This window comes from Ammospiza nelsoni, chromosome 21 (genome assembly GCF_027579445.1).
Source record: "Ammospiza nelsoni isolate bAmmNel1 chromosome 21, bAmmNel1.pri, whole genome shotgun sequence".
Taxonomy (NCBI): domain Eukaryota; kingdom Metazoa; phylum Chordata; class Aves; order Passeriformes; family Passerellidae; genus Ammospiza; species Ammospiza nelsoni.
In genome coordinates, this window is record NC_080653.1 from 4,020,263 (window position 1) to 4,045,121 (window position 24,859).

The following is a 24,859-nucleotide window of genomic DNA, read 5'->3' on the forward strand; positions in this document are numbered from 1 at the left end:
TGGTGAGCTTGGTGCCACCATGTGAAGGGTGAGGGACCCCTGAGCTTGGGAAAATGTCCCTCCCCAGACCAGTTCTGCCACCCAGCCCCCAAGGGACAAGGGGCATTTGTCACCCTGCCCGGCAGGCTGGCCTGGCACAGAGGCCCCCAAGGGACTCTACCATGTCCATTGCAGCCTTGACGTCCTTCTGTTCTGCTTTCTCCTTCTGCAGCTTCTCCAGAGACTGGATCAGCATCTTTCAGCACAGAAAGGAACCCATGACACCACAGTAAGGTTGGGGCACACCCCAGGATGTAGGAGCCCTCTCCCCCTACCCAAAAATCTTGGGGGAAAGCACTTGGAACCAGCACAGGACTGTGAGAAGGGCAGTAGGAGATTCCTTGTGATCCCTGCCTGGAGTCATCTTGGGGGATGCTCTGACCCAAAATGGATTTCAGCCACACACCGTGATATCTTTCTGCTTTTGTTCAGAGTCCTGTTGGATGCTCTTGGCGGCAAAGCGGAGTTTATCATAGTCTCTCTGAATGTCCAAAATCTTGGCTTCCATGTCCTGTCTCAGTTCCTGATCCTGCTCCCGGGATGAAAGAACATACGGTGCTGACCAAAGGGAGTCTGGCTGCTCCACAGGGGCAGACCCACATTACTCAGCTATTGGCCATGAGCCCACCATGTCAAGAGGACGTTTGCATCAAGGCTGTAATTTCCCTCCATGCTGCTGGTGGATCCAGGCCAATTTGGGCAGTTTGGGTCTCCCATAGGATTACAGCAAAGCACAAGACAGCATGAGGATGTGGCATGGACCTCCAGCAGGACTGAGCGAAGAGTGTCAGGAGTGCTCCCCCAGGACCTCACCTGCTCGCTCAGCTGGTCGGCTGTCTCATTCACCAGCTCCTCCAGCATGGCATACTTCTTCTCCTGATACTCTCCCATCTTCTTCAGCTGTAACTTTGTCTCCTGCCGCAAAGCCCTGGCCAGAGAGAGGGGGACAAGGGCAGGGTTACCCCTGCAGGGCTGCTGGGCATCCCATGCCCACAAACCAGGATGCTGCCACACCCCCTGGGCTCCCTTGTAGCCCCCCAGGGTATGAAACCCACAACTGTCCCCTTACTCAATTTTCTGAGAGATCTCCTTCCTGTTCTCTTCTTTCCACTTGGCGAAATCCTCCTTCAGCTTTTTAAGCTCTGCCTCCAGTTTCTTCATCTGGAAAGGCCAGTGATGGTAGAGTCAGGGCACAGACATCATGTTGTCCCAGCGTGGGGGCCCTTCAGCTGCATGGACAGCCCCAGAGTCCTCCACCCGGTCCTGAGAGCCTGATCCCAATACCCGCTCTTGCAGTCACATTGAAGTTCCCCATGAGAGCCCAAAGATTACAGAACCAAACAACTCACTAAAGCAAGGGACTCTTTAAGCTTCTTTATGTCGTCTTCCATGAGGACCTGGTTTGTCTTTAACTGCTCAACCTCTTCACGGAGATGCTGTGTGAGGATCATGTCCTAGGAGAGAGCAGTGGTGGCAGTGAGCCTCTGGCAGGGTCAATGGGGACCCACAAGCCCTTGGCCCCTGCTGTGGTTTGTGGAGCACTGGGGACAGGGCAGGGCCGGGCTCAGCCAGGCTGGCAGGGCTGTGCAGGCAGCACGGTCCCTGCATGGAGCAGGGCCAAGGGTGCTGAGCCTCCAGCCAGCAGAGCAGAGGGCACGGGCTGCGGTCTCAGACCCAGAACTCGCTCCCAGCAGCAGCTCACCTGGTCCCGTGACATCTGGACATTGTTCATTTCCCCTGTTAAATTGCGCTGGCTAGCCTTTAACTTTTCAATCTCCTCGAGATGCTGGGAACTCTCCGCAGTCTAGGAGAAACATGTGTCAGACTCAAGTCTCTGGTGAGGGTGTTTAGGAAACATGACCTTAGAACCACAGTGGTCTGCACACACCTGGGCCTCCTGGAACTTCTTAAAGTCCTCTGACATGCGGGAAGCTTCTGCCTTTATGGCACCAAACTCATCGCGAAGGACCTATGAAACAGTCCCAGAAGCAGGGATGTCAGAGGTGATGGCCAGGGCAGCAACACCCCAAAGAGCCCCACCCTGGCACGGGCAGCCCTTGGCACAGCCAGGTGAGCAGGGAGAGTCCCGGTGCCACCTGCCCCAGCGGGGCTCAGTGCCAGAGCACTGAAGCCCCTCCAGAGAGCAAAGAGCCCCTGCCAGCGGCTCTGCCAGGGCAGTGAGGGCAGAGCCAAGCACTGCTGTCTGAGGAAGTGGGGAGGGGCTGTGTGCTGGGGGAGTGCCCGGGGGCTGGGGAGAGCCTCTACCTTGGACATGTGCTTCTTGTAGTTTTCCATCTCTTTCTTAAAAACTTTCACTTCTGAAGAAACCTCAGCAAGGGAGGAGCCACTGAGCTGGCCTGGCCACGGCTCCTGGCTGCTCAGGTACTGCACGTCCAGGTGCTGCAGCATGGCCAGCAGCAGTTTTCTCAAGGCTGCAAAGTGAATGGCTCCCTTCTCTGGTGTCCCAATGGCAACATCCAGCATCTGGGAGAGGCTGAGTGTGTCCAGAGCTGTTGCCATGTCTGCACACTCTCTGTCCCTGATTTGTCACAAGCCTCCAGCCTGGTTGGCCCTGACAGGGATGAGCAAAATGGATGACAAACAGGGTGCACAAAAGGGTTGATGGAAGCAATGAGCAAAGCAATAATAAAAAGGACGAGTAGCCAGCAGGCTCCTTCTCCTTCCGAATCCCTTGCAGGACTGAGGCCCCTTCTCAACACAACTCCTGTTGCCAGGCAATGCACCCCACTCCACACCTGGGAACCAGTGGGTCCCATGAAGTCATAGATTAATGGAGTCTTGGAATTATGTGATTTAGAATGGATGACTGTTGATTCCTTTGTTTGCTAAAAACAGACAACATATCAAAAGTTTAGTGTGTGTGTGTGGCTGGAACTATCCCCTCCACATGCCCTGACCAGAATAAAATAATGCCTAACTCACTAATACTAAAATGACAGTGCTTGAGGATTTCATTTATCCTAGTTTTGGTGACAGTTTCTAATGACCCAGATGGAACTTTCCTCCTTCTTTTGCTCCATGGATTCACAGGATCGAGAGGACTCCAGTGCCCTCCAGACATTTTTCAGGGAGATCCTCTGATGCTCCCATCCAGTGAGCTCATGGCAAAGAGCCCTGGGATTTTAGTCAGGGAGTTTCAGACGCACTGCTATCTCCAGGTGGAGGAATTGTGGAAATGGCAAAAGTGGGGGAAGAGGCTCAGAGAGGGCAATGTCAGCAGGGAATGCTGGATCAATCTTTCCCTCCTGCACATCCCTGGTGGGAGGAGGTGGAAAGCACTGTCACTGTGTTGGTGTGGACCAATGGAATTCCAGGGAAATAAAAGCAGTGGAACGAGTAAGGATTCAGTTGGAGCCTGACGGAGGACTGGTTAGGCAGAAAAAATATTTGTTGAAGTTAGAAGCTAGAAGAGGGTTAGAAGAATGAATTGCTAAAGTTTGCAAGGCTCTTGGTGGAATCCCCTCACTCCTCCCCTGAGGATGCCCTGTTGGTTAGCTGTTTGTATCCACCCCCTGATTTGTATCTGTATAAAAACCCTTACTCAGGACTGCCCAGCGCTCTTTGCTTCAGCTCTTTTTGCCTGGAATAAACTGTTCCTTATGGAACATCAAGACAGAAAGTTCTGCTGTCTTCTCTGCCTGGTCCCTGTTGTGCCTTGTATCTGGCACCTTAGAGCAAGGGGCTGTAAAGGATCTGCCTCTTGTAAATCCCCATACTGGGGCAGCTCCCCACTCCTGGAGAGGCTCTGGAGTTCAAAGAGCTGGCCAGGGCTGCAGCAGCCAATTCAGTATGGGAAAGGGGGAATGAGGCTATGGCTTTGCTATAGTATGTAGGTGATCTTTTACTTGATACAGGAACTCAAGCAGGATGCATGGAAATAATTCTAAGCTTACTGACCTTTTTGGGGCAAGCCAGTTACAGGGTATCCAAGAAGAGGGCCCAGAGTGCAAAAGAGAGCATGTTACCTATCTAAGGTCCACCATTTCCCAGGGACAGCAAAACCCTGGAACCGAAAGGACAGAGCCAAACTCCAGAGCCAAGGTCTGTTTGCAAGTCAAGAACATTTCTAGGAATGGCTGGTCTGGGCTCTGATTCCTAATTCTGGCCTATGGGTAAGACCTTTATATGAAGCCCTGAGAATTGCCCAAGGAGGTGCTACACCAAGGAGGTGCTAGAGTGGACTCCAGAATGGCAGAGGCTTTCAGAGAGCCCAAGGGAGCTCTAATATCAGCCCTGCAGGGGCATTGCCTGACTTGACCAAGCCTCTTGAGCAGTTTGTTCAGGAACACTGACGTGTTGCGCTACGGGTGTTAGCTCAGAGGTTATGGACCTGGAAAAGGGCCATAGGATATTTTTCCAAACAAGTGGGCAGTGTCAGTTAAGGGATGTCCCTTAACTGCCTTTGACTTGTAGCAGCAACTGCCTTTTAATACAAAAGCCCAGAATGGACCATGAGCCAAAAGATGACTGTTGATGTTCCACCCTTGGTCCTCTCAGCTCTAAGACAAAAAGGAGGCCACTGGTTACCCCCAGGTCGAATGCTTAAGCATCAAGTTGTCCTGTTGGACCAGGATGATGTGGAACTGCAGACACCTCTGCCTTGCAGCCAGCCACGTTCCTGGGATCTGTACCAGAAAGAAGCCTCACAACATGACTGTGTTCATCAGCTTCACTGCAGCAGAGGAGATCCTCTGGGAGAAGATCCGGACTGGGAATTGTCCGCAAGTGGGAGCAATTTTGTGAGCAAAGGAGAGCAGAAGTTTGGGTGTGCAGTAGAGCCCAATCCAAGCCATCCCATTACCTCTTACCACCTGTGCACACAAGGCTGAGCTGCTCAGTCTATGGCAGCCTGGAATTGTCACAGGGAAGAAGGGGAGCATATGGGCTAATTCTAAGTGTGCATTTGGGGCAGTTCCTGCCCCTGGAGCTCTCTGGAACAAAGGAGGGCTCCATTCAGCACAAGGATCTCCTGTCAAAGGTGGAGACATTATCAGACACCTACTAGAAAGTGTTCAGGTACCAGCCAAAGTGGCTGTCGTGCATTGCAAAGCTCTTCCATTTGGAAATACATCAATTAGTGTGGGAAATGGACTGACAGATAAAGCTGCTAAAGGGGTGGCAGAGAACAGCATCCTAATAGTTGCTGCACCAAAATGTGTGACCTTTCAAATGTAACCCACAATAACAAGCCCAAGATAAAATGCTGGCAAAATCGAATGGCCCTAGATTTCAAATATGGTAAGTTTAGCCAAAAAGTTTTATTAAGTAGTTTAATAGCAATTATTTCATTTTAGTGTCTTAAGTCTTTCTGAACATTCAATGATAAGTAGACAATGATAAGTAAACATTCAATTCAACCAAGTTCTTCCCTTCAACAGCAGCCATCCACCCCCACCTGCCCCTTTCCAAAGCCTGTTCTGTTCACCCCTAGTCCTTCCTGCTTCAAAGCTTTTACTGCAGCAACGTTTGTGTGAGGGGATACAGAGCTGACTTATGAGCCAGAGGAGGAAATAAACCATTGAGGACTTTCAAATCTGCTTTCAAGCATTGGGAAACCTGACAACATGGATAGGGAATATATTTCCTGCACCCTGACCTTGTCAGCCACCTTCTGCTGTTTCTTTGTCAGACATGTGAATATGGGAGACTCCAGCAAATCCTCTCTGGAACATCTTCTTAGCTTTAATATCTCTAATCATTATTGCCTTGGTTTGTTTTTTTTTTTTTTCACCTTTCAAGGTCTTTTCTTATCCCTATTTTCTTGAGTTTTTTATTGCATACAGTATGAGAAAGAAAACCAGCATCAAAGGCAGCTGTCTGCAGTACTGACCCATCAAGTTACTTTCCAGTGACATGAAAAGGCTTGTAATAAGGAGCACATCTAGGGAAAAGTATAGCAAAGTATGTTCCTTTCAATGCTTTTCTCTTTATTGTCCAAATATGTCTTGCAAGAGACTAAGAGAGATGAAATAAGAACAGTGAAGAATTACAAGAACAATGAATGAGCAATGAGTTACGAACATGAAATAAGAACAGTGAATAAAGAACAATGAAATAAGAATAGGAAGTTAGAACAAGAAACTATTTAGAACATTAATACAGAACATGAATGAAGTATGAAGAACATTAATTAAACTGTCTTGTCTGCCTTCTTGAATTTTTTCATTGGAGGCTCCATTCCAGCTGGAGACCTTGGCTGTGTTCTGTATGGGTGAAAGAAGAACATGATGAAGTTAATTCAAAACAGTTCCTCTCCCCACTTGTTTTCCTGTGAAATTTGCTTTATGTGTTTTCTTTCCTCTCCATATGCTCATGTGAAAGCATCTCTCAGCTGCTGCCCGTGGAAGAACTTGGTGCCATGGAGAAGTTCCTGCTGCCAGGGCAGAAGAGCAGCTGCTGTGTGAGTGCAAAAGCATCCAGGAGGGTCCATCTCTCTCCACTCTCCTGTGCCCAATGAACTCCCAGAGCTATGGATGGATTTTGGAGACCCTGCATTGCTGCCTCAGGACTTTGGATTTGTGCTGTTATTGTCCTACAGTTGTTATTTCCTTGCTTACATAATCTGGGGGTTTTGGGTGACCTCTGGGATGGATCAGCTACAGAGGCAACACTCCCTGCCCCAAAGGACAGGTGGTGGCCAGAGTGGTGGCTTTGCCACTCAGACATTTCCCCAGGGCTTCTCTTGGTCACTTTTGGTGGGTGCAATTAAATCCATACTTACAAATTAATAATTGGGATGGCATATTTCCCAGTGGGAGTAAGCATTGCTCCCTTTGTGTTGGGGTCCTTCACCTCCACCATAAAACTCATGGGAATTCCTGAGCTCCTTTTAAGCCTGGGAACAGTGCTGGTAGATGATGATGGAACAGGACCCAAGGGTGGCTTCAGGTCACTGCAAGGTTTTGGGGGTGAAAAAAGAGGAAGGTAGGAATGTGTGTCCCTTGTCAGAACAGATCCCTTGTCAGAGATAAATGTGATTATTCCATGTTCTTCCAAGACCAGCTCTGACCTTGCCAACACTTACTTGAGGGGCTCATAGTAACGGCAGGACTGGATCATCATGGCTTTGATCTTGTCCTCCTCTGCAGCATTGGCCTCAGCCAGATTTGGGGTCTGTGTGACAGGGGAGGGTTGGACACACACGTGAAGAACACGTTTGAGCCTCCACAGCCAAACAGCCTCCACGCAGCCTAGGAGATATCAGCCTCTGGAGGTTTTGCTTTCACAGATATTCCTTCACAAAAGCAGCCAGTTCAGAGATTTAATAAATGGGTGTTCCATTGGCACAGTGTTTTTCTGTGCAGGAACATGATCCAGATCCACCTCTCTGGAATCATTTCCATCAACATTTACAGAGAAATTTACAGACACTTCTCCAATGTGTTTGAACCCAAATGGTTTACAAAACACAACCAAACCCCACCAAAACATGCCTGGGAATAGACCCTGATTCAAATATGGCACTTTTTACAAGGTAATGATGATACCAAAATCATTTACACTGTCTGCAATCGCACAAAGGAGATTGTGTTATCCACTGTCCCCAGACCCCAATTTGTGAACAAGTGCAGCAATCAAAGAATAGACCTATAGCTGTCATGGCCAAAAATTCAAAACTCAAGTCTCACAAGTGTTCTTGTTCCAGAAATGTTTGTTTTGGCTGCTGCAAGCCTCCCTGAAATGTCCATAACTTACAGCCAGTTCAGTTCTTCTGTACACATTTGTACAACACAAACTGTTAGTTTCCAGTGCAAAACTGATGATAAAAATGGGAGACAGGTGCTGAAGTGCTGCTGCTTTGGCTCTTGAAAAGAAATAATGCTGCAAGATTATATTGGGGCTGATAAGGTGCTCTCCTTTCCTCTTCCCAACCTGGGAACTTCTCTTTCTGGGATGGCATCACAACATACATGCATTTTAAACTTACAATAAACACCTTAAGTTACTACAAACACAGTTTTGATCACATTACCACAATTATCCAGCTGTAGGTCACAGTATAAGATTATAAATCCTAAGCAAATTATTTTTTGTCAAGTATTTGACAAACAATATCTCTATACCTTAATGAGCTGGGCCAGAGTAAGAGGGGCAGAAGAGTCAGAAATCTGTTCACAAAATAATTAAACCATGTTCAGGTTCAATCTCCAGAAAATTAATGCAAGGCTGCACTGTTCAGCATGGAGTGCAGTGTGTAGGAAGAAGTGTGAGGCTGGGGTTTTACGTACTGCCTTGGATGTTCCCCTCACTGGCTCCTTTTGGTTCCTGGCAGAAGAAACAGAGGTGATCAGAACTTAAAATGAAGCATTTGGACCCAGCATCAAGCAGTGAAAACCAACAAGAACACTTGAACCTCAAACCATTATGTTCTCATAGTTGAGTGAATGCAGGAGTTTATTTGTCTTCATAAACTCTTCTCTCTTGGCACCTTCAGTGCAACTAAAGCCCCCAAAATCTCATTTCTGTTGCCACCAGTTACACAGGAGTGTATTTTCTTAGCCAGAACAGTGACAGTGTCAATGCTCAGGAGTGCAGGTTCCTTTTAGTGAAAAATGATCCCTCCTGTGCCAAAGCAATACCAGAACTGCCAGCAGCTCCATCTCCAGATTGGTGTTTCTCTGTGGGAGCCCTGCTCACATCTCTGCCATCCTTAAGGGCCAAAGTGCCCAGTGTGTTACAGATGCTACAGTGCCTACAAATGCTGGTAGAAAGGTCACCTGGAAGCCTTTCCTAAGGGTTGGTGCAATTTAGGAGCTCTGTAGGGGGAAAAAAAAGAGTCTTAATTGGCAGAATTTCCTTTCGGGTGATCTTGAAAATGCAACAATATTTTGGGAGCTGTTTATTACACTTGCAGACTTGCTGGGATTCCACACACTCAGTGATGTGTGTCTGATTCAGGTGCTGAGGAATCAGACACACAACCCCTGTGAGAGCAGATCCTCATCCCTCCCACTCATCAGCCTCTCTGCCAGGTATTTCTGCCGTGTTTCCAGCTGCAGGGACAGAAAGCTCCTCTGCCTGGGAGCTGCCATCCCTGCAGCTGCACAGGCATTGCCCTCTCACTCAGGAGCTGATGGGATCTGAGCACTGCCAGCATCCACCCTCCCCCTGCAGGCAGCACCACACCAGGGGAGAGCCATGCAGCCCAAAGGGAGGAAGCTGTGACAGGCCAGCATGAACCATCCATATTTGCATTAACCCCAAACCAAAGCCAACACTGAGGCATCCAGAATTCTTCATCTCTCCTCTACAGACATTGTGTAAAAGCCCCAAATTTGGGGTGCAAGATACCTGCCAGATATCCCACAGTCCCCAAACCCACCTTCCCCAGTGCAAGAAATAGTCAAGTACTGACAACCAGACTCTTCTCTGATGGGAGCACATTAAAAGTTTATTTCTAATAATATGTAATTGTTACAGTGTGTAGCTGTCATTACTACAAAGCCACTAAAAGCAAACACATAAAATCTGAACTCTCCTCATGCAGAGGAAACAGGATCTGTGACTTGGCTCTCAGCCCAATCATCCCAAGAACAAAACCAAGAATCACCATAGGATTTACCAGTGTTGGAGTTTGAACCCCACATCCCCACAAACCTAACAGTGGGAGTCTGCTTTGGAGCAGATAAATTTAAATCTACCCCATGAAAAAGGAAATTAACAGTAGCTTTGACCAGATGCAGTCCAAGTGCCTCTGCAAACCCATATCCAGAAAAGAAAAGAAGTTCACACCCTGACATCCCTCCCAGGGAATCCAGAGCTTCATGGATACTCACGTGGCTCGAGCTGGGACCCTCTTCACAATCACTGAGATGTTCTTTGGGATCTGTGCATCATCAGAGTATTCTGAGAACAGCACAAATGCAGAACAAGTGTGAGTCAGTTGGGAGGAATGGATATGGACATGGAATTAGATGGCACATCACAGAATCCCTTCAGAGCTGTAAAAGCCAGTTTTATAAGCACCACTGTGCTTTCCCAGCCTGGCTTTTGTCCCCAGGGCAGAGCAGGGCTCCCACAGCCTGTGGCACTGCTGATCTGTGCCACTGCCCCTGGGTGTGGTGGTGTTTGAGGGTCCCCAGGGTGAGGGAACAGATGGGAATCTTGACTCCATGCTTCAGAAGGGTGATTTATTATTGTATGATCTATATTATATTAAAATAAAATTATATACTAAAACTATACTAAAGAATAGAAAATATTTCACCAGAAGGCTAGAAAAGGAATGAATAATAAAATCTTGTGACTGACCAGAGTCCCAGCACAGCTGGACCTGTGATTGGCCATCAAGTAGAAACAATTCACATGGAACCAATCAGTGATGCACCTGTTGGTAAGCAACCTCCAAAGCACATTCCAAGCAATCAGATAATCAATGTTTACATTTCATTTCTGAGGCCCCTCAGCTTCTCAGGAGAACAATCCTGGCGAAAGGATTTTCATAGAATATGTCAGTGACACCTGGGTGGCCCCGGGCCCCACTCACCCTCACTGGTCTCAGCTTTGAGGATCTGCAGGTCACAGTTGGCCACCTTGAGCCTCTCTCGGGCCATGATCTGGCGCTTGAGGTCAGCCAGGGAGATGCTGTGGCCATGAAACGTGACCACATCATAGCCCAGCTTGGAGGAGAACTTGTAGTGCACGCCCGACATGGCCCCGAGCCCGGCCCGGCTCAGCACTCGCTGCTCCCAGCCTGAGCTGCCCAGGGTGGCCCGGGCACCTCTGCTGGGCACTGCCAGGGCAGCCAGCACAGACCCACAGAGCTGGGCACCACCCAGAGCATTGTGACCTCGTGGCGTGGTGCTGAGGAGCCACGGAACGCCAGAGCTCTGCTCAAAGGACCCTCATTGTCCTCAGCACACACAGAGAGCAGCACAGAGCACCAGGGTGGGGGGACTGAGGAAGGCTCCACATCTTCCTCGGTCACCCTGTCCTTCTAAAGCTCTTCTAAGCCTTCTGATGTTTACATTTTTGTAATGGTATTTTGTGATGGTGTTTGAGGGTCCCCAGGATGAGGGAAGAGATGGGAATCTTGCCCCCATGTTTCAGAAAGCTGATTTACTATTTTATGATCTATATTATATTAAAAGAAAATTATATACTAAAACTATACTAAAGAAAGAGAAAGGACATATCAGAAAGCTAGAAAAGAATGAATAATAAAATCCTGTGACTGGACCATGATTGGTCATCAAGTAAAAACAATCCACGTGAGACCAATCAAAGATGCACCTGTTGGGAAACCATCTCCAGACCACATTCCACAGCCATCAGATAATTATTGTTTACATTTATTTTCTGAGGTGTCTCAGCTTCTCAGGAGAAAAATCCTAGCAAAAGGATTTTCATCAAATATGTCAGTGACAGTGTTTCTCACACACATTTCATGTAAATAATGATTGTTTTACATTCCTTTCTGGAGGAGGAGAGAATTGACAAACTGTTAGTTTAACTAGTGTGGTTGGAGAGGTGGCAATTTCATCCTCCAATCCATGGTCACTTTTAGAATTCTATAAATATCAAAATCCAGAAATAAATGCACCTTTTTTGCCTTGGACGTCTCAGTGTGTATCGTTCATTTTCTGTTTTATTGTGACATTCCTCAAAAGTTCTGTCTGATGAAGGCTGGATGTCTTCATCACTGTGCCCTTTTCACCTCTCTCCTCCAGGCATGTACAGCCTCTTGTTGGCTCTTTCAGTGATTTTCTCACTGGTTTCAGCAAGCTTTGTTCTTCATTTCTGCAAGTTCTGCTCCTTATTTCTTGCCAAGTTTCATCCTGGGTCTCTAGCTTGTGACTGAAATTTGGTACCTCCTGTATTGGTTACCAGGTATTTAGTGCTTTCCTAAGTATGCTTTGTGCTAAAATTTGGTAGCTCCTGTATTGGTTACCAGGTATTTAGTGCTTTCCTAAGTATGCTTTGTGCTAAAGTTTGGTAGCTCCTGTATTGGTCACCAGGTATCTTTTAGTTTCCTAAGTATGCTTTGTGCTAAAGTTTGGTAGCTCCTCTATTTGTTACCAGGTATTTTATGCTTTCCCCAGTATGCCTAGGCACAGTGCTTTTAACCCTTTCGGTGCCAAGACCCTGCACAGGGTCAGGGAGCTGCTGGAGACACAAGAGTGTCTTACCCACCTTGAAAAGAAAAATAAAAATTGGGGATATCAGGGATATCTGCACAGCCTCTGTGACAGCTCTGGGATAAGGCTGCATGGACAGGTTTCATGGTGTTGTCATCAGGCACCTCTAATTTTCTTGGGGCTTTGCTCTGGAATAAAACCAGCCCTGCAAACTTCAGCTGCTCTTGAAAATAATTTAAAACTTTCAGGTAATCTTATTAGGGGAGAATTTTAAATCCAGGAAAAGCAAGAGCCAGGGAGCAAGGGGAAAATCATTCCAGTTTTCCCCTATATCTTAAGCACTTTTCTATAAAGGAACTACAGCTCCTGCATGCAGGAAAACATGGCAGGAGGAGATGGATGTTCCCTTGCTGTATGGGCAGTGCTGAGCCAGGGCCACAGGCATTTAAGGAAATTCCTAATTGAGATGTTCTACCATGAAAAAAACACCAAGCCCTGGCATAAATCCACCCAGTCCCACCTCGGGGACAGCATCACTCTGTGATGCTCAGAGCATCCATGTGGACATGGTGGGAACAAGGGACAAGAGAGGCACAGGGGCTGGGGGCTGGCAGCTCCTCCTGGAGTGATTCAGTGCCATCCCCATCTCCATGTGCTCTGGAGGGCTGTGGGGGATGGCCTGGAAGGAATGAGGATGACCCAGTCACAGTCTGTGCTCAAACGCTCATGGGTCAGTGCTGGGGTGCAGGGAGGCGGGTCTGGCACAGCACCCTGCAACACTCCTCACCCCAGGGCATTGTGGAAATGTCAGTGAGGGGCTGGGGAGACAATCAGATGGAAAATAACCATGGATTGATAAACAGCACAACCACTCTGAGGCTTGGGAGACACTCGATGGCAGGAGCTCCCAGCCAGGAGATGGTGCTGGGCCTCCTGTCCCCACCTCAGGCATGAGCAAACACTGCTCTGCTCCAGCTCAGCTCCTCCCCACACAGCTCTGCAGCCTCCCAGCCACTGCAGAGCCCAAACACAGACGGCTCCAGGTCACTGCTGGGGCCCAGGGCAGGGGGAGCAGTGCCACAGCCCCGCGGCCCCAGCCCCTTCCAGCTCAGGACCCTTTGTGCCCTGCAGAACACCCTGAACACGCCCCAGGATGCCCAAATTCAGCCACAGAGTTTATTGTTCAGTAGGAGCTCACCACACCAGCAAGCCAGGACAAGGGGGATGGTACATGAATACAGATGTGGAGGAGTTACACAGACAGATTTGTACAGCTTTTGTACAGAGGAAGAAAATGAATCAAATAACAAAATAGACATTAGCCGTCAAACATTTTTTTTGCCTTTTTTTTTGTATCATACTAACAAAATCTGATAGCCAAAAAATGACTAAGCTACAAAATTGTAATACATACTGTATGGGTAAAAGGTTATCATCCATTTATACATCTAGTATCATCTTTTTTCTGGTAACTTACAGGAGGCCTATAGGATCTTAGTGTATTAATAACTCCCTACAGATAGTGCTGAGCTGCTAAAGCTGCTGAATAACGGAGTATTGGAGTTTTCATTAAGACTTTTACAGTGCCATTTGCATTGTTCTGTTTAATGAAACCCTTCTGCATCTCTACTGCAAGTCAGAGGAGCTGCTGGTGGCTGGGGGGAGGCAGGAGCTGTAAGGCCTTGGCTGGCAGCTTGGCACCTGGCACTGCAGAGCTGTGACACCCAGCTGGCACTTTGGTACCATCATTCCACAGGGCACAGCACGGTGCTGCCCTTGCTCCAGCTCTCTGGATGCTGCAGGGGTGATAAAGCTGACATTCCCAAGCAAGACTCATTCTTTTCCCCTTTGGTCTTGAGAAATAGAGAAGAAATCACTCCATATTAAGTAGTCTCCACCCAAAAGCTGTTTTTGCAGTGGATGAGGGCTCAGCTCCCAGCAGAACAGCATCACTGACTGTCAGGGCTGCTCCTTCCCTTGGAGCCCAGCTGTGTCACCCCCTGCTCCCCACCCTGCACCCCTGCTCAGGACCCACCTGCAGCTGGAGAACCAGCATGGCACTCTCAGGCTGGGAGAAAGGCTGGGCAGAGCACAGCCCTCCCTCAGCAGCTCCCAGGGAGCGAGGTAAGAGCAAGGCTGAAGCCAGAGGGGGAGTGAAGGCACAAACAGGAACCAGCCCGGATCAACAACAGGACAACGGGACATCACCACTGCTCCAGGGCCCCAGACTCTCCCAAAGAACCAAGCCAGCAGGACCAAGGATTGTGAAGCACTTTATACACCACCACATAGGTAAAAATAGCATTAAACTTACAAATAAATAGAGGGGATAGGGAACCTCCCCCTTGTCCTTTTCAAGTTTGTCCCCAGTGTGGTCTCTCACCACCTCAGGAGGGCAGCCAGAGGCTGGTGCCCTGGGGAAGCCTGTGCTAGTTTTGGAGAGGGAGGAAGTGAGTGAGTGCAATCCCTCCTTACACAGGGCTGAGCTGAAGCCCACATGAGCACACAAATATCTGTTGGCATTGTGGATGGTCCTGTTTGGGAGCAGCTCCCATGGACCCGCACCCCAGAGGGGCTTCAACCTTCAGCCCTGTCACACAGTGACCACAGAGCCTGCACAGAGAGCCCAGCAGTGCCAGCAGCTCCTGGCTGATCCTCAGGGAGCAGCACAGTCATCTACAGCCAGAGAACACCATCAGCACTGACTCTGAAGCTGCCCTGAACCCTCTGCGCCTGTGCTGCGTTGTCTCCTGAGCTGAACAGGAAAAGCCCCAGGTCTGAGCTGCTCTCAGGGGATGGTCCCTGGGCAGAGGCAGGAACCAGAGACTCTTCCAGCCTGGCAAATTTGGATCTGATCAACAGAACCAAAAACATGGGGACTGACTCCCAGGGGATCCCACTCTGTGCAGAGCCAAAGGGAGGTGGAAACAGAGATATCTCTGCTGCAGGTGAAGGCAGCTGGCCACGAGTCACTAGGAGACCCAAACAGGAAAATAATTTACAATCCAGAAGGGAGCCTCCCTCTTGCAGGTGCCCAGGGAAGGCCATGGGGTCTGCAGCCATGACTTCAGAGACCATCCAGCCAACAGGAGCATTTTGGGGAACATCAGCCCTAAATTCTTCAAACCAGCAGTGAGGTATTCACTATTGAGGGCTGTAACAAACAAAAACTCCCTCTGGGACTTTCCAAAATCACTTAGAAGATGAATACTCAGCCAGGAGGGTTTTGGAGACCACTCTTACAATCCCTTGGGAAACTCCCAGAACTAGGCAGAGATGTGCCAATCTTCCTGGTGATTTGTAAGAGCTGAAGAAACACTTCTACATGGCAGGATAGAATTCTACATGAATTACTTCCAGCCAGTTCCATGCCATGCCCTGCCTCCTGCTACCATGAGCAGATTTCTGCTGTGATTTCTGCCCTATTTTACTTCTCCTTCCTCTCCCATCTTCCTTGAAGGACAAGAGATCACCAATTCTGCATCAGGTGAGAAGGGTCAGGTGTTCAATGTCACCTCCTCATGGCAAAATCACAGTCCTGAAGCTCAGGTCTTTCCCAGGCTGCTTCTGGCTGCCCTTCCTTCAGAGAAGCAGGAGTCTGGCAACCCACTAAGAAAAAGTGACACAACTTTGTGGGAAATCAGGGCAAAAAGCAACAGAGCTGATGTGCCCTCATGTTCACCTGCTGGGGGTCTGGCTCAGATCTCCTCCCCATCTTGTCCTGTCACAGATGTCCCATCATAGCAGAAGGCTGGAGGAGGTGGCACTAACTGGGAGAAGCCTGGAGAAATATTGCTGTGACTGTTCCCTGTGCTGCTGAAGAGTGACCCTGAGCTGGCTCTTTCACACCTTTAAGAGCATGTTGGCACCTTCCTCTGCCCTGTTATCACCTGGGAGCTGTGGTGCAAAGTTGGAATAAAGCCTTGGGAAGAAGGAACAAGATCCTCTGCTGGTACAGACACAGGAGCTGTGTGGGCTCTGCTCTTGGATTGCCTCTGCTCCAAACACACCCAGGTTATGACAGAGGATTGCTGAAGCCATCAAAGGCTCACAGCAGCACCTCCACCTCCTCCACCTTGGGCAGCAGGGGATGGGCATCACACTGGAGAGCCCAGGACAGCTCTGGGAAGCTCCAGGCAATCACAGTGAGCTGTTCAATTGCACAGGCAAGGAGGGAACCCTTTGTTCAGGGTGTCTGTCCCACACTGAGTGCCCCCAGCATGGAGCTCCAAGGCCAGCAATGCTGAGATCCAGCACCTGTGGAGTCCTGAGCTCAAAACAGAGCCCAGGAACCCCCCAGGAGTGAGGGGGACCCAGCTGGACAGATGGCAATGGCACAGGGCTCCAGCAGCCTGCTCAGAGATCCCACTGCAGGAAAAAGGGCCAATACACCCAGGCAAGGTGTGCCTGACCCCAAACCCAGAGCAGCCACCACAGCCTCTTCCCCAAATGCCAGGAGAGAAGAAACAAAATAAATACCCCTCTGAAACCGGATTATTTCCCACGACATGCTATAATACAAGAACTAAGTGCAGGTTCTGCTCTAAAACAGTGATGTCTTCCAAAAGGGAGGAGGAGAACACATCCCCAAACCTCACATCATTAGCCCAGCAGGTCTCACTCACTTGTGCAGGTCCTCAGGACACCAGGGAGTGTGGGAGGGAAGGGCCAGATCCTGTGGGAAGGGTGCAGCCTTTGGGCACATGCTTTGAACACCACAGGCAAATCCCTCTGCAGCTCCTGTGGGGTCCCACTGACACTTGAGCCACAGGTCAGGGCAGCTGTCATCCAAACCACGTCAGCTGGTGGGACAAGGGCAGCTCAAACAATACAAATTCCACAGTCAAAACCAATACAAGTAAGAAACCAAACCCAGAGAGGTCCTTCTGCTCCCTCCTGGAACAATGGCTGTCTTGGAAAGCTGGACTCTGGGATTGTCCTGATTACATCAGTTAGTACATTATAAACATTGTCCTGCTTTAAAGTGAAAATACTGTGTGTGGTCTTTTGGAGGTGCTAAAGCCAGATGTGGTGTTGCTTTTCCTGACTGTGCAGAGGAGCTGATACTGGCGTGAAATGATCCTTTCCACCTCTTCTCTATCAGAGCTTCTCCTGGAAAAAAACAGAACTTGTCAGGCAAAAGCACAGAGGCTTTATTTTGAAAGCACAGAGGGTTTTTTGGAAAGCACAGAGGCTTTTTTTTGAAAGCACAGAGGTTTTTTTGAAAGAGGTGTGCAGTAGAATGCCCAGTGCTCTGCCCAGTATATGTGGATGAAGTCTGCTGTGGGAGGCCAGCACAGCATGTCCCACAAATGTCACCCATGCAAAGGGGACAGCAGAGAGCTGAGGCTCAGCAGGTTCCAGCAGGGGCTGCCAGGGGAAGTGTGACATAGCCCTGACCCAGGAGACTGTGGGGAAGGTCCCTTTGCCCTGCCCCTCTCTCTGTGTGCCCCTCACCACCACCCTGCCCATGGCTTCAGGGGGTTTCTAGTGAAGTTCCCATCACACCTGGGAACTGGAGTTGTGCGAAGTGCTGTCCCCACTACAGCAAGCAAGAAGCCACACAAAGCAGATATTGTTTTAAATAACATTCTGCTCAAAACTTACCTCTTGCTTGTGGGATTTATCCTGCTGGTGAATCCCATTAGCAGACCCAGAGTTTCCAACAGTCTGCAATGGAAAACAGACAACACTTACCGAAGACAACACAGATCCTGGTGTTTTTTGCTTACAAGCACTGAAATCTGGCAAGGCTGCCCTGTCCTTCCTTAGCTGCCCACTCCACACAAGAATAAGAGGGAATGATGAGGAGGACTAATTTATTACTTTATTATACTATATTATAATTAATAATACTATACTATACTAAAGAATACTGAATTACTGAATGTTTAGAAGATAATAATGAAAACTTGTGACTCTCTCCAGAGTCCTGACACTGCTTGACCCTGATTGGCCAAAGAGTGAAAACAACTCACAGCAGAATGCAATGGAACAATCATCTGTGGGTAAACAATCTCCAAACACATTCCAAAGGAACAAAACACAGGAGAAGCAAATGAGATAAGAATTGTTTTCCTTTTCTCTGAGGCTTCTCAGCTTCCCAGGAGAAAAACCCTGGGTGAAGGGATTTTTCCAGAGAATGTGAATGCCACACACAGGCACAACCTGCTGGCTGCCTTCCTCAAAGCATTATTGATTTTAGCAGCATTAGCTGAACAAATCTGCATTCTGAGATGGGAGAACTTTCTGGACTCTCCATCCATCAGAGTTTTTGCATGCCTGCCAAAGGATGGGGAGTTCAGCAAGAGGCTCAAGCACTGGCACGGTGCAATGTGACACCTGATCCTGGCTTCTGGGTGAAGGAATCACGTTCAGAGGTTGTGAATGCCACAGATGAGGGCTAAGCTGCCCTGTTTGCTGAGGTACCTGTGTTTTCTCAGAGGAGAGCCTCATGGCTTCCATGAGCTTCTCCATCTGGTGTCCCTGCTCCAGGGCGTTGCGCAGCACGTCCTCGGTGCTGACGAGCCGGTGCTGCAGCCGGATCACCTCCGACTCCGAGGAGGGGTCGATCAGCGAGAAGCGCCGCTGCTCCGGCGCCGCCTTCTCCTTGTCCTGGGGCAGCACAGGGAAAATGGGACAATGTAAGAGCCTGAGTGAGGGATGGGGGACTCCAGGCAGTCTCCAAAATGCAGTTTATTGTATCCAAGGTATTACAGCAGTCCAGGGTCATGGGTGACAGAGCTGTGCCCACAGCTGTCAGCTCCAGCTGCAGGCAGGCCTGGAGACCCTGAGTTTAGGTTACAATGCATTATAGAGTTTTCTTTTGGTTACATTGCATTGTATACTTTGGTTTTGGTTACAATGCATTATATAATTTTCTTTTGGTTACAAATACATTATACACTTTTCTTTGCTGAGCATCTTAATACAGCAGAACCAATCTATACCTTAACTATTATCTACAGCCTATCATAACTACTATAATTATCATATTCATGTTACTGTTCTCCAATCACTAGAAGTCACTATATTATAGTTTAAGCTAGAAGTTGGTTTTCAGTTTTCTTGCAGTGGAAAATTGAGACCTTTTTACTACTTGTAACTTTGCTGACTTGTTTGCCTGTGCTCTCTTTCTGCTTGGTAAAAACATCTTCTTGTTTGGGGTGGGTTTATCCTTTGCTCTAGGGCATAAAACCCTTTCTAACTAACACACCCTTTGCCTCCTTGGTTATCCAGTGAGACTGGCTCAGCAATTCTTTTTTTCTATATCAAAACTTGCTTCCATCTCTATTCCTTCATCAGACTCTACATTCAAAAATCTTTATGCTAAGCACACATATCTGTGAGACTTCCTTGTCAAACTTTCATCCTTCCCAACAGGAGGTGTTACAGCAAAACCAAGTATTGCCAGCTGGGGGCTCTGTACAAATCACAGACGGGACGGGACTGCTGGGGAAGGCATCTCAAGCTGTTCTATTTTCCAGCATCACTCTCACTACATGCTTATGACAATGGGAAGATGCCATCAGCTCACATCCCAGGCAGCAGACCAAGAGCTCAGTTTTACAACTCACTTTAAAAGTTTTTTGACCAACTATGGAAACCCGGAGCACACAGGGTATGTTTCTTTTCTGCTCTGGGGTGCCCTACCCCAGGGGAGCACTGACTTTGACCCCCATTCATGGAGAAAATTTCCTAGGCTTCAAGAGAGGCTGGAATCCCCAAAAGTGTGAAATAGATTATGGAGAGCAGTGTAGGTGCATCACTTGGTAAGAAATTGAGGTTTTGGGATTTTTTTATATGTTGTAGATGCAAGCAAGATGGACGGCACAGGGTGTTGTTCTGGGCTTCTTCCTCATGCTCCTTCTTCATGGGTTTGGGTGGCATTTTGTAATTGGGCAGAAAAGTCTGCATTGCAGCTCTGTGGGATCAGTTATTGGGTTAAAAGGGAAAATAATCCAGGTGTCAGTTCTTAATTGGATAGGTTAGTCTTAAAAGACCTTGTAACAAGAGATTGTTGGCCATTTTGTGCCTTCTAATGAAAAGCTGCAGAACTCACAGCAGTGAGACTGTTTTACTGATAAGAAATAATAAACACCTGAGTCGGAACATGAACTACTGTCTCAAGTGCCTTCAATCCAGACCAAGGGAAACCACAACTGGAACCACCACAATCTATCACACAAAGCAAAAGCACATTGACAGTAGTTCTATCCAACCACTATAAGCACAGGTACCTTTGGTTAAACAATGCTTGCTTATTTCAAATACAATACCTGCTTGTGAGCCTTAAAACACAATGCACAGAGCTCCATTATTAAGCTTAGAACTTCCTAATATCTCACTAGATATTCTTTCTGTAGCTTAGGGAGTTATTCTAGACAAGCATTAATACACAAACCATTGTTCTATTTGTCCTTACTTTTCTACTTACATAATTTTTCTGCTGACCAATCTTATGGGTATTGCTTAGCTGTAATCACAGTTCTGCTGTCTCTGAGGCCTGCCTTTTGCAGCTTTCCCAAAACCCTCTGATTTTAAGGATTCTCACACCAAGAGCTGCAGAAAGTCAAGGTATAAATCCATATAATGCCTAGAACCACGCTGCAATTTCAGCAGCAGATGGGGCAGAGCACAGCTCAGATCAAGTGACCAGGAGCAGCTCCAGTTTGTTCCCAGCACTTCAAATCAATTATTCACATCTCAGCCACTGGAGGACGTTGAAGTACACAGGACTTTGAGGACACTGCGTATTCTTGGATCAGAGAATCTGTAAAACACGTGGGGTAGCTGAACCACCTTCAGTTCCTCCCACAAGCTGCAGTCCTATTTAACCATGGATCTAAAACCTGAACAGAAAAACGCTGGAGAAGGACACAGGAGACTACAGCTTCCTCATGAGGGGAAGCAGAGAGGCACACACTGACCTCTGTGACCATGGACAGGAGCCAGGGAATGGCCAGAGCTGTGCCAGGGGAGGTCCAGGTTGGAGATCAGGGAAAGGTTCTTTCCCCAGAGGGTGCTGGCACTGCCCAGGCTGGCCAGGGAACGGGCACAGCCCTGAGGCTGCCAGAGCTCCAGGAGCCTCTGGACAATGCTCCCAGGCACATGTGATTGTTGGGGTGTCCTGAGCAGAGCCAGGAGTTGGACCTGATGATCCTTGTGGCCTTTCCAACTGGGATATTCTGTGATAAATTGCATGTGGGCATCTTTGCTCCATAATGAGGTACTGCTAAGCTCAGTCACTGTCAAGAGAATCCCCATCAGATGCTCAGCAGGACAAAAGAAAACACAAAGACCTGGAGCAAGAGTGAAGGGCTCAGACTCCCCACTCCTCTCAGCAGTACAGAGCTCTCCAGCCCCTAGGCTGTGCCAGGATTGTAGGAAATAAATTTAGAAAAAGTTTTTAAAGTTTAACAGAAGGCTATATAAGGTTAAACGTAAGCTATATAAAGTTACTTTATATACTTCATCATATGCAACAAATAATAAACAAAACAATAAAAAAAAGTTTTTTCTATCCAAGAGGGAGGGGGAAACGTAGGAAATAAATACTACAAAAAAAAACTAATAAAACAAAATATAAAACTAATAAAACACAATAAAAACTAATAAAACAAAAGAAAAAAATAATAAAACAAAAGAAAAAACTAACAAAACAAAATAAAAACTATAAAACAAACTACAAATAAAACTAAATACTTCAGAAAAATAGAAGTATAAACATACATTGCAGTGGGACCCACAAAAGATAGTTTTAAATAATTAACTTTAAGACATCTGCAGCATGACGTAACAAAAAACTAATAAGCCAAGAAACACAGTGCATTGTAATTAAAAAATAGTTAACTTCTAATTATAATAGCATAAATAACACAATATATAGTGTATTGTAATTAAAGTTAACTTCTAATTATAATATAACATCTACATTATCTCACCCTCCTCATAAAACCAAAATATAATAAAACGTTTTTAAAAACCCCTCTCAGCTACCCCATCTCTGGCTCAGGAAAGGAGTATCATCCAACACAGGACGGGTTCCAGGGCCCTCACCAGCACAACCAGTTTCTCCCGCAGCCCCTTGATGTCATCCTTGAGCTTCTGCTCCTTGAGCCTCCACTCTGCCTTGTGCACCTCGCGGCTGAGGTCGCGCTCCGGCCCCGGCGAGTGCCGGTTCGCCTCCAGCAGCAGCGCCCGCAGCTCGTTCAGGCTCCTGACACGAGAGAAACAACAGTCACTCCTTGCTTTAAAACGTTAAAAGTTCAATATGGTTATGAAAATAGTAATACAGATTAGAGCAGTAAGAATTTGGGCAATCAGAGGTAGGATGGTAAAAGCAAAGAATTACGAATGTTCGGGTGCTTTCCTCTTGAAAACAAAGGATCCTCACTAACAAAGGACTAACCCTTAAAAGCAATAGCCTGTTGCATATCGTACATGATTCAAAAATTCTTTTCAAACAAAGGTGTTTTCTGGTTATTGGCAGCTTCCCTCCCTCCATCTTGTAAATAAATCATGGTTGGACTCCATTGGAGTCTATAAGGAGACTAGTTCTTCACCATAGGGAGGCAATAATTCTTCTCTTTGGGATCTCAGTGTCTTGTTGCTGTTATCTCTGTGCAAAGAATTTCTTGATTATCTCATCTCTTTCTTGAGCTAGTTAACAAGCATCTTACATTGCATAGTTCTATTTTACCATTATGTCATAACCTGAAACTATATTTAACACACTACTTAAGAGAATTAATACAGCATAACTTTCTAACATAATACATATAATATTCATTTTAATATTTGCAAACAGCCAATCATATAATACATATTTTTCACATGCAAGCAGCAGCAGGAAGAGATGGAGACATTCCCAGAGCCCACACACCACTGAAGCCCAGCTGTGCTCCCTCCCACCTTTGCTACAGATCCAAAGGAAGGCCAAAGTGAGCAAATCTGACCCAGCTCCCACCACTCTTTTCTTGTCCCAGTTTGCCAGCTCTGAGACTGGCACTGCACAGGCACTGCTTGAGCAGCCAGCCTGGCTGGCCTGTGGTGACTTCATTCAGCGTCTCCTCTGAGCTGCTTTGCAGCGCCTGGCAAACAGTGAAAGGGCAGTGCCTTTTGAGAATTCACAGCCTCTAATTCCAACCAAATTCACACATCAGCATCTCTAAAGAAAGGGAAAGCTGTGGGCTGGATGAATATTCCCAGAGCCCCCCTGTCTGCAGCTCTGTCCTCCAGACCTGCACACTGACCTTTCCTTCTTGAGCAGCTCCTGGCTGATCAGGACCAGCTGCCCTGAGGCATCATGTGTTTTCTTGGTCAAGGCTTCCAGTTCTCCTTCCAACCTCTTCTTTTCTTTGAGCACCGAATCAGCCTTCTTTTCTGCTGTTTTGCATTTGTTTTCCAAAACTATGAGAAGCAGAAGATTCAGGGGAAAAAGGTCACTTAGTTCTTTACTTAATCCCTACTTTTTGCCTTTTCCCAATTCCTACTCCTAAAAGCACAGACATAATTAACTTTTGGCTGGCTGTAGCTAAGGGGACACACCCAGCTCAATTGACTTCTACTTCATTAACTTTACACATAAACAACCCCAAACCCTCCCTCACAGGACACTAATATCTGCTGCAGTTTGTGTTCAATTCCTGAATTAATTTCTACCAGCAACAGCCATTCAAAAACAGCAGCATCAGCCTGTTTCAGCTCTAGGCTCTTGTTCAACACCAGGCTGTGGGACAAGCAGGGAAATATTTCATTCCCCCCAACGCTGGATTAGGGAAACTTACCACTTACTTGGGCCCTTAGAGTTTCAGTCTGGGTCACCAGGGATGACACCTCTTTGTCTCTTTTACTCAGCTTGTCCTGAAGGTCTGTGGGGGAATGAAAAGACAAGGGTGAGAGGGCTGGAAAATGGTTTGTGCAAATTGGGAAGGTGTTAGGAGCACAGCATGGGCCAGGGTGCAGTGGGCACCATGGTGGTGCATTCCTGTTGGCACAGGGACACTGCATCCCACCACACTGGGAGTGGGGTGACTCCGGGACGTTGTATCAGACAGGGTTAGGAAAGCAATCTCAGGGAGGAGGGGGGAAAGACAATAAAACACTAATTAAAAAAACTCAACATGAACTTTCAGCACATTTCTTTGTGTCACCTCCTACAGTGGAAGGCAGAGACTGTTTCAAAAGACATGTTTTCTGGAACTGATGCATTTCCGTGCTCAGAGCTGCAGATCTGAAGTGTGATGCTTTTGTGGCTCAAATCTGACCTGGTTGTTTTCTGAACATCTTTCTGGGGTTTATTCAGTGTGTAAACAATGCACACATGGACTGAGTGGCCATTCAGAGCAGTAATTAAAGGGAGGAATTACCTGTCAATCAGCAAACAATTTGGTGTAGAAACATAGAATAGTTTGGTTTGGAAAGGAACTTAAAGATCATCTTGTTCCACACCCCAGCTTTGGGCAGGGACACCTTCCACCATCCCAGGCTGCTCCAAGACCTGTCCAACCTGTCCCTGGGCACTTGGAGGGACGGGGTATAACCTGAATGAGTTCTACAGAATCCCATATCTGCAAAAACAGACAAGGATTGAGGGCAATGGAAATAGGACAAAAATACCTCTGAATCCAGCTCTGCTATTGCTCAGACTCAGTGTTACAGCTCACCCTCTGTGAGGGGGCTGAGTGCAGTTCAGGTTGAAATACCCTTTATGCAAGTTT

The 24,859-nt window shown here is 47.5% G+C and overlaps 2 protein-coding genes across 2 annotated transcripts in view; both read right to left on the minus strand.

The window, feature by feature from the left end:
* Positions 1-7,080: 7,080 nt before the first annotated feature.
* LOC132082809 (E3 ubiquitin-protein ligase RBBP6-like) lies at positions 7,081-10,712 on the minus strand. The gene is made up of 4 exons (XM_059487237.1): positions 10,547-10,712; positions 9,837-9,906; positions 8,289-8,325; positions 7,081-7,173 (listed from the first exon to the last, which is right to left on the minus strand). Exons 1-4 carry the CDS (start codon positions 10,710-10,712, stop codon positions 7,081-7,083), a joined length of 366 nt encoding a protein of 121 aa, XP_059343220.1.
* Positions 10,713-13,291: 2,579 nt separating this feature from the next.
* CLIP2 (CAP-Gly domain containing linker protein 2) overlaps positions 13,292-24,859 on the minus strand; it is an 80,988-nt gene continuing 69,420 nt past the window's right edge. Inside the window, exons 12-17 of the mRNA XM_059486823.1 lie at positions 23,927-24,010; positions 23,393-23,549; positions 22,197-22,356; positions 18,567-18,752; positions 17,745-17,807; positions 13,292-17,249 (exon numbers count right to left, since the gene is read on the minus strand). Coding sequence (XP_059342806.1) covers positions 17,238-17,249; positions 17,745-17,807; positions 18,567-18,752; positions 22,197-22,356; positions 23,393-23,549; positions 23,927-24,010 — 662 coding nt within the window. The 3' untranslated portion in view covers positions 13,292-17,237. The remainder of the gene's footprint in view (positions 17,250-17,744; positions 17,808-18,566; positions 18,753-22,196; positions 22,357-23,392; positions 23,550-23,926; positions 24,011-24,859) is intronic.

What these genes read in the sequence shown, in the direction of transcription:
- LOC132082809 (XM_059487237.1), bottom strand. Translation starts at nt 10,712, where the DNA reads ATGTCGGGCGTGCACTACAAGTTCTCCTCCAAGCTGGGCTATGATGTG. An exon ending in CAAAGCTGAGACCAGTGAGG is followed by an intron (nt 9,907 to 10,546) that starts GTGAGTGGGGCC and finishes TGCTGTTCTCAG; the next exon opens with AATACTCTGATGATGCACAG. An exon ending in AGGGTCCCAGCTCGAGCCAC is followed by an intron (nt 8,326 to 9,836) that starts GTGAGTATCCAT and finishes TTCTTCTGCCAG; the next exon opens with GAACCAAAAGGAGCCAGTGA.